The 12,878-nt window shown below is 54.7% G+C and overlaps 6 protein-coding genes across 6 annotated transcripts; 3 read left to right on the top strand and 3 right to left on the bottom strand.

The window, feature by feature from the left end:
- Positions 1 to 32: 32 nt before the first annotated feature.
- J4E86_002349 (uncharacterized protein) lies at positions 33 to 654 on the top strand (the record flags this gene model as incomplete). The annotated part of the gene is made up of 2 exons (XM_051442909.1): positions 33 to 354; positions 410 to 654. 2 exons carry the CDS (start codon positions 33 to 35, stop codon positions 652 to 654), a joined length of 567 nt encoding a protein of 188 aa, XP_051306497.1.
- Positions 655 to 2,030: 1,376 nt separating this feature from the next.
- Positions 2,031 to 3,059, bottom strand: J4E86_002348 (uncharacterized protein; the record flags this gene model as incomplete). Its single annotated transcript, XM_051442908.1, has 1 exon — positions 2,031 to 3,059. The coding sequence occupies one exon, from the start codon at positions 3,057 to 3,059 to the stop codon at positions 2,031 to 2,033; it is 1,029 nt and encodes a 342-aa protein (XP_051306496.1).
- Positions 3,060 to 3,613: 554 nt separating this feature from the next.
- On the top strand, positions 3,614 to 4,834 carry J4E86_002347 (uncharacterized protein; the record flags this gene model as incomplete). The annotated part of the gene is made up of 1 exon (XM_051442907.1): positions 3,614 to 4,834. One exon carries the CDS (start codon positions 3,614 to 3,616, stop codon positions 4,832 to 4,834), a length of 1,221 nt encoding a protein of 406 aa, XP_051306495.1.
- A 407-nt stretch (positions 4,835 to 5,241) lies between these two features.
- J4E86_002346 (uncharacterized protein) lies at positions 5,242 to 6,701 on the bottom strand (the record flags this gene model as incomplete). Its single annotated transcript, XM_051442906.1, has 3 exons — positions 5,242 to 5,901; positions 5,951 to 6,062; positions 6,109 to 6,701. The coding sequence occupies 3 exons, from the start codon at positions 6,699 to 6,701 to the stop codon at positions 5,242 to 5,244; spliced, it is 1,365 nt and encodes a 454-aa protein (XP_051306494.1).
- Positions 6,702 to 7,764: 1,063 nt separating this feature from the next.
- J4E86_002345 (uncharacterized protein) lies at positions 7,765 to 9,547 on the top strand (the record flags this gene model as incomplete). Its single annotated transcript, XM_051442905.1, has 2 exons — positions 7,765 to 7,887; positions 7,940 to 9,547. The coding sequence occupies 2 exons, from the start codon at positions 7,765 to 7,767 to the stop codon at positions 9,545 to 9,547; spliced, it is 1,731 nt and encodes a 576-aa protein (XP_051306493.1).
- Positions 9,548 to 10,097: 550 nt separating this feature from the next.
- On the bottom strand, positions 10,098 to 11,501 carry J4E86_002344 (uncharacterized protein; the record flags this gene model as incomplete). The annotated part of the gene is made up of 2 exons (XM_051442904.1): positions 10,098 to 11,048; positions 11,103 to 11,501. The coding sequence occupies 2 exons, from the start codon at positions 11,499 to 11,501 to the stop codon at positions 10,098 to 10,100; spliced, it is 1,350 nt and encodes a 449-aa protein (XP_051306492.1).
- Positions 11,502 to 12,878: the final 1,377 nt, after the last annotated feature.

Raw genomic sequence — 12,878 nt, 5'->3', positions numbered from 1 at the left:
CATCTCATCTATCATCACACTTAAGAAGCACCATGTCGCGCGTCACCAGTGAAGACCCCGCGCGACAAGAGTTGAAAGAAGTCATTGAGACCTCAACCCACAAGCGCTTACGAACTGTTCTGCTCGAGATATGTAACGAGTCGCCAGAAGCTTTCAAGCTAGTATACGATAAGCTCTTTGTGAAGGAAGAACAAGCAGGGCGACCAGCGGTGTCCCTTCTTGATGGGCCGCTCGCAGAGAGTTCCGCTTTCAAGCTACCAAGAGCTCAGAAGCGCGGTCGACGCTTCGACGTTTGTGTGCAGTGTGAAAAAGAGTTTGATATACTGAAGGAAGAAAAATGTGTATGGCATCCAGGTAAGAAGTCTCCGAGCTTTACGATGTATGAACCTCTTACTCACGTCTTTACAAGGAGAGTTGGAAATTTACAACGATGAGGACTTTTGGACCGATCATGATGAAGACTGCCACGGAGAGATCGATACCGAAGAAATGCGTGAGGAGTATCCTGAAGGTTTCGTCTGGAGTTGTTGCAAGGGGTATGGTGATGCCAAGGGCTGTAGAACAGATCCTCACGAGCCACGCTCTGCGAAGAGAAGCAGGACTGAGAGTCCCAGTGGCGAGTCATCATCGGAACGCGATTCTGAATCGGAGTAGAGAGACGCTTGTGTGTCTATTTCAGTGATATCTTTAGTAATAACGGTGTTCATCTTCGATGCCTTCACCGACAACAGTCCCAAGCTGTCCGAAAGCAGCATTCGTCCAGAGCGCACGTCCAGAGGAAGAAAGACTATGCGAAGCGCATGATCATATCGAGCTATATCACTCCGTATTAAACCTTGCTCAAATCAAGCTATTGGATACGCGCGCTTACTGAGTCAAGGGTACTGAGGTCCTGACTGTGTAACCGCCCAGCCAACAACATAATATCAGCTCAACGTGCACCATGACACCTCATCGCCAACATCATGAGGTCTATAGTTCCCTCTTAAGTCCCACTTGATACCATGTCGTCGCAACAGCAACTGGCAAGATGATCATCCACATCTGACGAAGTGACCGTAGCAGGCAAAAGGGCATGAAACCAACAACATCTTACGTCCGATCAGTGAAGGCAACACTATATCTGAAGAGAGAGACTATAGAGGTGTGATGATGTATAAAGGCTATGGCAGAGCAGAATCAAATTATCACAACGCATCTTCTCCCACTTCCATCTTCACTACATCAGCAATCTTTCAATCCATCAGGACCTTACAGTCTCACACTTCAACATGCATTTCTCCGCCGCTCTTACCACCTTGTCCGCTTTCGCTCTTATGAGCACCACCATGGCTGTCCCCCGCTCAGCCAGCTTCGTCACCTGGGGCGACAACAGAACGTGCAACGGTGAAGACAGACTGACCCACCGATATGGAGAACTTGACGACACCCAACCATGCATGCTCCTGCCTGACGCACTCGCGGGTAGCATCAAGGTTGTCTACACGCGCGATGCCGCCAACTGCCGGGGTGAGTCTGCAACCGTCTATGTTCTCAGGATTGCGAGCACAATGCTAACGATGGATGTACAGTCAACACTTACTCCGGAACGCAGTGTGACGGTGAGCGTACACAGTACAAGTATGAGCCGAACACTCAACCCTGCCTTCCTATTACCGAGAAGCGTAGCTACAACATCACTTGCTAGACTATTGCATCTGTTCGATAGGGGCAGTGAGCGATGAATGAGGCGTAGACGGAGCTGGCAACGGCGTGGAAACTTGGACAGTCATTACCGTTTCTTTCTCTTTTCAGATGTATCTCACTCCGCTCTTTGTAGATTTGTATCTGTACGTCTGACCGTCTGTTCAACACGAGACAGAAGCGTAGCTAGAACAATCGAAACTTTTAACCCAACTGCGCTTGAAGTGAATTGACTGCCCAGAACTATGCTCGCTGCCATTGTCAGAACAACGATTCATGATAGGAAGATGTGTGAGTTTGAGGAATACGCTGCGGTGCTATCCCACTTGATGGAGCCTACCATACACTCACGCAGTCTTCCTCCAGGCGTCAGCCAACAGTGCCCCACCAGCAACCATACCACAAGCACCAACACCCCAATCACTTAACAAGCCCTGCTCTAGCGACCAGTGAACAGTCATGGGCGCATATGCCAGATTAGACGCAAGATCCTTCCACCACAGCCAGTTTTCCAATTTCCTGGCCTTGATCCGCTCTTCCCTCTGGATCTTATCCTCCTTCTCCCCATCACCCGAGCTCACCGATGTCGACTCAGATGACGAAGCGTAATACTGCTGAACCCCCAAACGCACAAGCTCAACACCCACATACGCAGCCCAGAACCTCGAACTCCACAACCACCACGCATTCTCCCGTGCTTTACCCACATCGCCCGTCCAACTCGCCGTCGTCAACGCGCCCTTTGAGCTCAGGTACGCGCCGTTCTCCAAGACCTGGAAACCAACACAGGACATGATGGCCGTCCACGTCAATCCCCTCAGTATCTTTTCTTTCCTACTCGCATCTTCTGGTAACCGGTCTTGATATGTATCCCGCGCCCACGTATACAAGCCCAGTACGCCCCATAACCGCACGAAGATGCGGAAATCGGATATGACAGCCGCAAGCGCTTTCGAACTCCCAACTACTTGTGCGATGACTTTTGTGCTCGTGGGTGCTGGGAGGCTGGCTATGAGGGTTTCACCGGGGAGCAGGACACCCTCTGCTTTCTCGGCGATTTCTGTGGCGATGGATTCGAGGCGACGTTCGAGAACGCGGGAGAGGACGGCGTGGATGAGGGTTAGGGTATACGAGGTTGTGCAGAGGAGGACGTCGGTGCCGCTGGGTGTGGAGAGGAGTTTAGAGAGGCGGACGAGCGTGCGGTCTGCGGTGCCAGCGGTCCTGGCGAGGTATCTTAAGAGGAGGAAGCGCAATTTTTGTATTGTTGTCAATCGCGACGGTGGTGTGGGTGTAGGTTTCGCATCGGATTGTGGAGTTGGCTGGTTTGCGCTGGTAGAGGAAGGGATGGTAGTGGAGTCCGGATGCGAGTCGTCCATGTTGAGAAAGTGAGTATTAGGGTAGACGCTCAAGGGAGTCTTGGAGGCGAGCAGAAAGGAGTGTCGGTGCTATCGAGCCTGCATGGTGTTGTTGATTCCGCGCGTAGAGAAAACATGACACCACCCGCGTGTTGACCGAGGTTTGCTCGGGAAGTTGCTTATCGCGTCATCGGCCCGCACGTGGAGCCCACGTTTGGCGACGACCCGTCCATCTTCATTCACATGTGACGAGAGATGGACCCTGAGAAGCTCAACCACTAGCTTCACATCACCGATCGCGTGAGGTCTCGTGAGCCATGGTAGGAGAATCCCATGGCGAGGGCTAGTCGTCATGGACTTTGTTCTATGCCATTTGGGTTTCGTATAGAAAGCTTCGACTCGGCCCACGGCGCGGATCCCTGCCACCTCGTCGTCTTCCCCATACCGTCCCCACTCATACCGCCTCATCTATCGCGGGGAGAAGATACGAGAGCGGGCTCTCTCTCCACCTTCTTATACACCGCCTGGTCGCGTTGAACACCATCGCTTTCGCTCTCACCTCCACCTCCGCAATCATGTCGACCCCAGAGATCCCTACGCGTCGACCGACCTACCCTCTCGCTCACGCTTTCCGCCGTAAACCGCGTCGTCTCCCTCTCGTCCTCCGCTTCTCAAAGGGCGCCGTACACGACATCATCCTCATACCAGTGCTCCTCCACTCGCTCTTCACCGTCCTGATCGTCTACATCGATACCCGCTATGTGGACAGCATATCTATCCCGGCGACCATCATACCCTCGCTCTCCATAGTAGTCGGTCTGATGCTAGTCTTCCGCAATAGCACCGGCTACGATCGTTTCTGGACCGGCCGCAACTGCCTCACCACAATCGGAACCTGCGTCCGCAACCTCGCTCGGATCTGTCTCGTCAACTCTCGCGACAAAGATGGACATGCCACGGAAGAAGAAAGAAGGGATACAGAGAATATAGTTCGAGTCCTAGTAGCCGTCTTGTACTCGATCAAACACAACCTCCGCGCGGAGTTCAACATCCCACCCGCGAGTCTGGCTACCTTGCCTCCTCAACCAAGCGTCTACCCAAACCGCTCCCGCCCTGTTTCCAGACGCCCCAGCTATATCGACCGCACCGGTAGTTTCGGCCCGTTCTATCCCCCCATTCTCACAAACGACAGCACGAGTACCACCCCGCTTCTCGGCGGGTCGACTGCTACTCTCGAAAACGGCGATGGCACAACACCTATGAAGAAGGATGAATACGTGTCGCTCCTCCCGGAAGGCTTGATGGGCTATGAAGACCAGGGTCTTGGCTTGCCCTTGCAACTCACGATCCTGCTCGAAGGCTACATCCGCCGCGGCCACGATAGAGGCTGGTTCCATGCGCCTCTTTCCTCGCAGATGACTGTTCAGCTAAATACTCTCGTTTCTGCTTACGGCACTATGGAGACTATTCACAGCACGCCCATTCCTGTCGCACACCTGATTCACCAGAAGCAGGTCCTGGCGCTGTATGCATGTGTCCTTCCTTTTGCCATTGTCGATGATTACAGGTGGTGGAGTGTACCCATTGTGGCTATTATTGCGTTTACGCTCTATGGCATTGAGGGTATCGGCGTGCAGTTGGAGGATCCGTTTGGATATGATAAGAATGATATCAAGATGGACGGGATCATTGAGGATACGAGGCAGGAGGTTATGGTGTTGTTGGAGGAGTGGAGGGCAAGTCACGAGGGGAGAGCTATGGGAGGTATGTTTGAGTGTGAGTCGTTTTGCGAGTGAAAATCCAACGATTAGACCTGAAGAAGAGATGGAGTACGACGAGACAACGAGAGGGTCAGCCACGAACTAATGTTTGTTTTGGTCTTAACGAGTTTCCATAGCGTAGATACCCCAGAAGCACAATGGCCAAACGAATGTGTCCTACACGGAAAGAAAGCTGCAAGCGCGAAGATTTGGTTGACTTTGTTACAATACATTAGCTACCGTTCTTCCGCCCTCCTGTATGTCTTGCTTACTCTTGAACTATAACACATTGCAACATGATCCTCCCCACCCAGACCTACATGGAGATCATAACAATCGCTTTGCACACGCCATAACGCCCGGAAATATGCAACTGAGCCCGAAAGGAGAGGTTTCCAAGAGAAAGAAGTTAAAAGATGCAACACGCTCAGTTTGCGGATCGGCTAGTCAAATCGTACCGGAGGTAGGGTGGGTGCTCCGCTGTTACTTCGCGCTCCACTGCTGTCGGAGTCAGACGGCGGAGAAGTCTCGCGCATGCGGCTGCCGGCTGTCCTTCCCGCACTGCCATCAAGGACAAAAGGTCCGGCATCGTTCCTGGGGGTCATGGGACCATCCTGTACGCGATCAGGGCTTAGGCCATTGCTGCCGGCAGGATACAGAGGCGATAGTCCCACGTACTCATTCGCACCGTTGACGTTGATGGACACTGGCTGTGTGACTGACGATGTTGGTGGCGTGAGGCGGCGATCGGGCGTCTCTAGTACAGTCTGGTTCTCGATGTTTGTGATCTGGTGGTGTAGATCCGTCAGATCAACACCACCGTCTGAATCGGTGCCATTGATCTGGGCGACAGAGGCACGGGGAGTGACGTGACGGTCAGCTTGCTCCGCGCTGGCGTGAGGAGCCGTGTCACCGTTGACTACCTCCTCGTCACCTTCCCAATCCTCGAACTCGCCCATATCTTCTACATCCTCTTCTAGATCTGCGACCGCCCTGCAATTTGGGCAGAGGAAGTTGGGCCATGTGGGTCCATTGAGAATAGGACGGATACACTTGTAGTGCCAGACGTGGGAGCAGGGTGCTACAAACAGTGACTGACATGGCTGTGCACTGATTAGTACGGTTAGGTCTCGATACTATGGGAGTACGTACGGCTATGGACATCAAACAAATCGCACATTCAGACGTATGTGTCGAGGCATTATCTCCCGTAACCTCCTTCTTGTTCTTGGCAAGTGCGCGTAGTCGTTGATGGGTTTGTTTGCTGTGCGGGTTAGTGGTCGCCTTCTAGCGCGGACAAGTAAACTTACTTGAACGTATTCAGTCCCTGCTGCCAGCCGCGGTTACATTCCACGCGGATCTTGACACATCTGAAGATCATCTCCTCGCCGCCACGGAAATCGATGCCCAACTGGATGATGTCGCCATCCTTTATGCGGAAGGGCTTTGACTCGACGTTCGGCTGACTTAGACGGATGTGGTTCAGGAAGGTGCCTGAGGAGCTCTTTACGTCTTTGATATACCAGCTGCCGTCCTTGCACCACAGCTCGCAGTGCTTCCTACTGACTACCTTGGACTTGAAACCGATGGCTGCAGCCGACGGGGCATTGGTCTGGACTTCGGGAAGGTTGTCGCGCTCCGAGTATCTTCCTACGCGAAGAATCGCGCTCTCGTCGGGCAGGGTGCGGTTGATGGTGGGGAATATGAGCGAAGGTCTGCCGGCTCGGGGGTCCTGATGCGGGATGAAACGAATCGAGGGGAGGTGCTTGACGGCGCCCGCGCTCTCGGTGGCGCCTTCCATGGGTTGGGCGGTGGCGGGCCCTGGTGTTGAGGTGGGCGTGGGTCCGGTGTTGTTGCGCACTTGCAGTTGGGGCTGAGCCGTCTCGGAACGGGTTCTCGTCATGGTGGGTTTGGGGGTAGTGGGCGGGGAGTCGGTCGAGGGAGGCTGGGGGTGACTGTCGGCCGTGTGGCTCCTCGACAGTGAATCTGGACGGGCGGCCGTGTGTTGGTGGGACGACGAGGCAAAGGCGGGCGAGGCAGGTGGAGTGTGTGTTGAGGCGCGTGGCCGTGTCCCGGTTCGGGAGTCCTCACGTGAAGCGTCGGCTTGGCTGCCGGAGTGCAGGTGCAGGTTTCGGAGGAAGCTGATACCTCTGTGGACGCCCGTGGGTCGCTGCGAGGGCGAATTGGGGACGGCAGTCGCAACTGTAGGGAGGGCTGGGGTTGTTGTTGTGGTGAACATCACCCCCGTCAGCGGCGCAGAGCGAGGATTAAGGCCTGAAGCTGGCGTGGGCGGGAATGTGAATGCGCGAGTTTCGACAGCGTTTGACAGACGACGCAGTTTGCCCGTTTACAAGAGCACGCATGGGTGGGAGAGTCCGAGACACTGCGGCACTGGGGCAAATGATGAATGCAAATGCACACTGGCAATGGTGCGCGAACAAGGCCAGGGCGGCCTGGACGGGCCAAGCAAACCAGAAGAGGAGCAGGCCGCCTCTAGACTGGCGATGCGGGACTACCAAGAAGACGGACCTCTAGCATGTACTGGTAACAGGGTTCCAGAGTCGACATGATGAAGTCAGATCTTGTTGGCCGTCGCTACCAGACGCACTGCTGAACGTCACGCGGGACGGTAACAGCTGCCAGGCCCATGCCCATGTCCAGGTCCATGACAAGATAGCAGATGGCAGATGGCGTCTGAAACCCCTCCGCCCTCGTGCTCCATGTGTCTGCATCACGGCGGCGCTTGTCCGACTAAATATAGTTCCCCGCGGATATATCAGCGCATCCAAACCGACATGGCCATGTTAGATAGAGTTCATGCGCTGATCGCAGCGTTGCGGTGTGGGGCCGCCTTCATGGTGTAAGGGATCCGCTGCACTGGGTCTCCGCGCACGTGACATCATGTCATCCGAAGATGGGGAATTTTTCGGAACGCGCGACGGGTGCTGCCCTCACCCACGCCAGAAATGTTAAGACCGCACACGTACCGACCGCTATCCCGGGGACTGTCCAAGACTTCGGCGTCGCTCACACGGTCAGCACCATGCGCAGGCAGACGGAGCCTGGCCACGGCCGTCGCTGAAGAGAGGGTTAGCACTGAGTTCACGTAGCAAGCCGAAGCCATTCTAAACTGCTGTCCAGGACCCCGCCGAACTCGACCAGATCACCACTCTCCCCAATGGCATCCGCGTCGCAACCGAAGCCCTGCCGGGCCACTTCTCGGGCATCGGAGTCTACGTCGACGCCGGCTCGCGGTACGAGAACGATGCACTGCGCGGAGTCAGCCATATCATCGACCGGCTGGCCTTCAAGTCCACGCGCTCGACCTCCGGCGACCAGATGATGGAGAAGGTAGAGACACTGGGCGGCAACATACAATGCGCGTCCAGCCGAGAGTCGGTCATGTACCAGTCCGCCACTTTCAACTCCGCCGTTCCCTCCACCGTCGGTGTCCTTGCCGAGACGATCCGGGATCCAATGGTGACGGAAGATGAGGTACAGCAACAGCTCGAGACGGCCGATTACGAGATTGGAGAGATCTGGAGCAAGCCAGAGCTGATCTTGCCGGAGCTGGTACACATGGCAGCCTTCAAGGACAACACCCTGGGCAACCCTCTGTTGTGTCCCAAGGAGCGCCTGCCCTTCATCAACCGCGCCGTTGTCGAGGCATACCGAAAAGAGTTCTTCAAGCCCGACCGGATAGTCGTTGCCTTTGCCGGTGTCAACCACAACGAAGCTGTCCGCCTGACAGAAGAGTACTTTGGCGACATGGAGAAGGGCACCGGCCCATCGCTCATCGGTCTCGACTCTAACAGTTCGGCTTCTAACAGCGCACCGCAACAGCAGATGTTCACGGCCGACCACCCTACACCCACCGGGGCACCGCCGCAGACTTCGAAACTCCTCTCCAAGATACCCTTCTTCAAGAACCTCTCCACATCAGCCACCTCCAACGCTTCCGTCAACACATCACTCGACCTTAACTTCCCGCCGATAGATACATCGCTACCCTCACAGTACACTGGTGGCTTCCTCACACTACCGCCGATCCCACCACCAGCAAACCCCATGCTACCCCGCCTGTCGCACATCCACCTCGCCTTCGAAGCCCTCCCCATCTCCTCGCCCGACATCTACGCCCTCGCGACCCTACAAACACTGCTTGGTGGTGGCGGCTCCTTCAGTGCAGGTGGCCCAGGAAAGGGAATGTACTCGCGTCTCTACACCAACGTACTGAACCAGCACGGATGGGTAGAATCATGCGTGGCTTTCAACCACAGTTACACCGATAGCGGCCTCTTCGGCATCGCATCCTCATGCGCCCCCTCGCACGTAACCCAAATGCTCGAAGTCATGTGCCGCGAACTCAAATCGCTCGGGGACGAAACCGGCTATTCCGCCCTCAACGACGTCGAAGTCCAACGCGCAAAGAACCAACTCCGCTCCTCGCTCCTCATGAACCTCGAAAGCAGAATGGTGGAGCTGGAAGACCTGGGCAGGCAAGTCCAGGTGCACGGCCGCAAAGTGGGTGTCAAGGAGATGTGCAAGAAGATTGAGGATGTTACTGTGAAAGACCTCAGGAGAGTGGCCCGCCATGTATTCGGTGGCCAGGTCAAGAACATTGGAGGCGGATCTGGAGCACCGACCGTTGTCCTGCAAGAGGGTGAGCAGGAGGGGCTCAAGAGGAAAGAGTTCACCTGGGATGACATACAGACGAGGATCGCTAGGTGGAAGCTTGGCCGTAAATAGAGAACTATGAGCTTGATGAGGCTTGGCTGGGGATGGAATTGTAAACGCTGTACTTGTATGATAGGAGTGGGACGAAAAGATGAATATCATGATTACCCCGTGAGCCTTGCATAAGAAACGTGGGACTTCTTTCGCTTTCAACTTACATTAGACTGACAGCAATCTCAACCACGTGAGTTGAGGCACCTCGTACAAGGAAAAGGCGAGACAGGTCTGAAGACTACACCAGGATAAAACAAGCACATTGGAAATGCCTAGCGTCAACGTAAGCTCTAGGATGTTCGTAATTTTCGTTGATTGAAATGTAGCAGAGTTTTAGATTACGGATAATGATACTACTCTAGTCATCATCCGAGCAAGAAGAGGTGATCGAAGGAGACGTGTGAGCAAGCCTCCTCCTCCGTTCGCCTCCCTCCCTTATTAACAGCCGTATTCTCATTTGAACCATGATCTTTCTCCGTTGTCATGAAATCATCAAACCGTATCTCCTGATCCGCTTTTCTACTCGCCGCCCGTATGTCATCCCCAAGAATTCAGACTACAGTCCTCTTCACACCTGTGTCATGATGCTTTGTAATCCAATATCCGTGTCCTCTTCGATCTCAGTAGTCGCGACCTCTGCGATCTTGATCACCGCGTCCAGCTTATGGATAGCGGAAATATTAAGGGCAACAAGATCGGGTGTGTGCGTCTCAGCTGCTTCCTCGGTAATGGCCACACCTTCCACTGCGACTTCCCCTTCCTCTTCAGTTGTGAACGAGTATACCGAGAACTCAGAGTCGGTGCTACCATTGTTTCCCGATGCCACGTCACTGGGCGCCGTGGCATGTGCGGTCACATTTTCGAAGCCACCCGTGTACGTTCCGTTCTTGACCTCATTGCGCTCTTTCTGCTTCCGAACGCGACGTAAAGCTCCGAGATCAAATTCGCCTACAGGCGGAGAACCGGTGTTATCGCGAACTGTGCCAGTCCGTGGGAGCGGAAGAGTAATGTTAGAGCCTTCGGAGCTGGATTCTCGGTTTGGGCGGAAGATACCCTGGACGGCGGATTTGAGACCTTGAGGTGTGAGGAGACTGGATCCGCGAGAAAGGGAGCGGGCAATATCCACGGACGATCGACGACCCATCTTGTAGAACCGTCGGCGGGGGCGGCGCTGAGCCGAGATCTCATCCATGTCAGTCTGCGTTGTCTTGAACGTTGCTTCGCTTGAATCGGTTGTGTTGGAAGAGGCGGTAAGTGGTGAGCCTGCAGATGTAGCGAAAGAATTGGAGTTGGGCAATGTTGATGGGGAGGTGCCTAGAGTCGTGGAGGACGGTAATGGCTGCGCTCGAATGCCGATGGTGCGCATGATGTGTGCTGATTTTATCGGGAGCTCCTCCATGTCTTCGCGTGTCATGGGCGGGAACTCTGCGTTGAGTACCGCTTGGAAGGGAATGTACATTCGTTCTCGATAGTACGGGCGACAGGTGTGGCAGGCTCTTACGTTGCATCCCATGGGCTTCTGTGACTGGTTAGTAGTCTGTTTGCTGACTTCATAATATCAAAAACCACTCACTGCGTTCATGTCAGGCATACTGTTGAAGGCCCCATCGGTGCTATATGGCGCCTTGGCCATGGCAGCGGTGAGTCTAGAGACGACATCGCTGGCTTGAGCGGCTTGTTGCGTGTCCAAGATGACCTGCTGGAGCTCAAGCTTCAGGCCCTTGAGCTTGTTCAGTTGCTTGTCGGTGTAATGTCCGCTCTCCGCTGTGATGATAATACTCTCGCCTAACCCAATCTTTTCCAACTCTTGGCGCAACGCAGACTTCACTGGCTCGATGCTGTCCTGATCCCTAGCTAGTAGAGCGCGGAGAAGACGAGGTTCGCAGTCCTGTCTGCACTCGTACAGGAACCCGATGGATGGCGAGCGCCCGCAGACGCCGCAGTGCTGCTCCTGACCGAAAACGCGGTCCATGTCCAGGTGGGTACAGTTGGGGACTCGTAGACGTTTCCCCATGGCTGGTAAAACCCGTGAGACGGATACCGTGTGGTCGTAGGTTCGCAATCGCTGACGATCGGTTGTATGTAGACCTCAAGTCGTCGGGAGGGGACACACGCGACAATTGACCCACAGGAAGGAGGACTAAAGGTGGGCGGACGGAAGAGCGTGGCAGTTGAAGTTGCTGTTCCGAGACAATGACAGGGCAGGTGCACTCACGCTAGACTGCGAGGAGTGAGTGAAGGCGTGGACCCTAAGACAGCAGCGGCGTGGCAAGAGCGACCTCGGAAAGTCGTCTCCAATCAACTCGTAATTTTTTGAGCAAGACTGACGGAAGTGGGCAGTCGAAGCCAATTAAATCTTTTGGAAACGACCGTTCATACGAGCTGTCACCCGCTGGCCATGCTCCACTCGGCGGCTTTGCACGTTGCGGCTTTGGCCTGGCCTCGTGAGTACCCGGTTTTACCAATGTTGAAGCCCTCTGACGGTCTTTGCACGTGCCTTGACTGTTTGTTGTTGTTGTTATCTCGCAATACAAACGACGAAATGAAATGAACGAAAGCGCTTTGACGACGCTTTAGAGCAGGACAAAGAAAAGAAAGCCACGGTGAGCGAAGAAGGCCATGCGGGGCGAGATGAGGCCAGGTGGAATTTCAGGACGTGATGCCATGTGAGGGGTAGGAAATGAGAGGCGATGGCGTTTACGAAGAAGTTTGGGGTCGTACAAACAATGTGTCTAATTCAACATTGTGGCACCTCGACGCATGTCATCTTAACGTGTAGATGATAACTCACGGCTACGTCTAGGTCATTGAGAGTCGGTTTGATAACTTATCCCAGCGGTGCACATTCCATAAGAAGATTGCTCACACGAGGGATGGTGATGATGTCGTCGGCTTTTGAAGGGACCAGGATCAGTCAGCGATAAGAGCTCAGGGAAATCACTTCACGATCGACAACGACAGCGTAAGGGTCCCCTATCGCGATGAACCCTGCGCATGACTGTACTCGCCATCGCCCACGTAAATCACGATTGTCGCTGGGTGCAGAGCCTGTAATGAGCCGTGGGAGCGACTCTCGAGCCTGCTCGGTGCAAACAAGTGCTGGCGGCGGCTTCCGACGCGCTGCCATCCGCCAAAAGCATCAGGCGAACGCGCCCTCGGCATGCCGTGTAGCTCAGCTTCATCAGCTTTCCTGCAGAGAGTATGCAGATATCGCAGGCTGGAACTGAGGAAGTTGGCTGAGCACTATCATCCTCACCCATAGCCGAAACCGAGGTCGTGTTGTTGTGCCAGACCACGCGCTTCCGCATCTTGGGCTCGGCGCTAGCAGCACGGAGCACCCAAGTCGTCC

The sequence above is a fragment of the Alternaria arbusti genome (genome assembly GCF_024043155.1).
Source record: "Alternaria arbusti strain BMP 1465 chromosome Unknown scaffold_2, whole genome shotgun sequence".
Classification (NCBI taxonomy): domain Eukaryota; kingdom Fungi; phylum Ascomycota; class Dothideomycetes; order Pleosporales; family Pleosporaceae; genus Alternaria; species Alternaria arbusti.
This window is presented reverse-complemented; position numbering and strand designations above follow the sequence as displayed.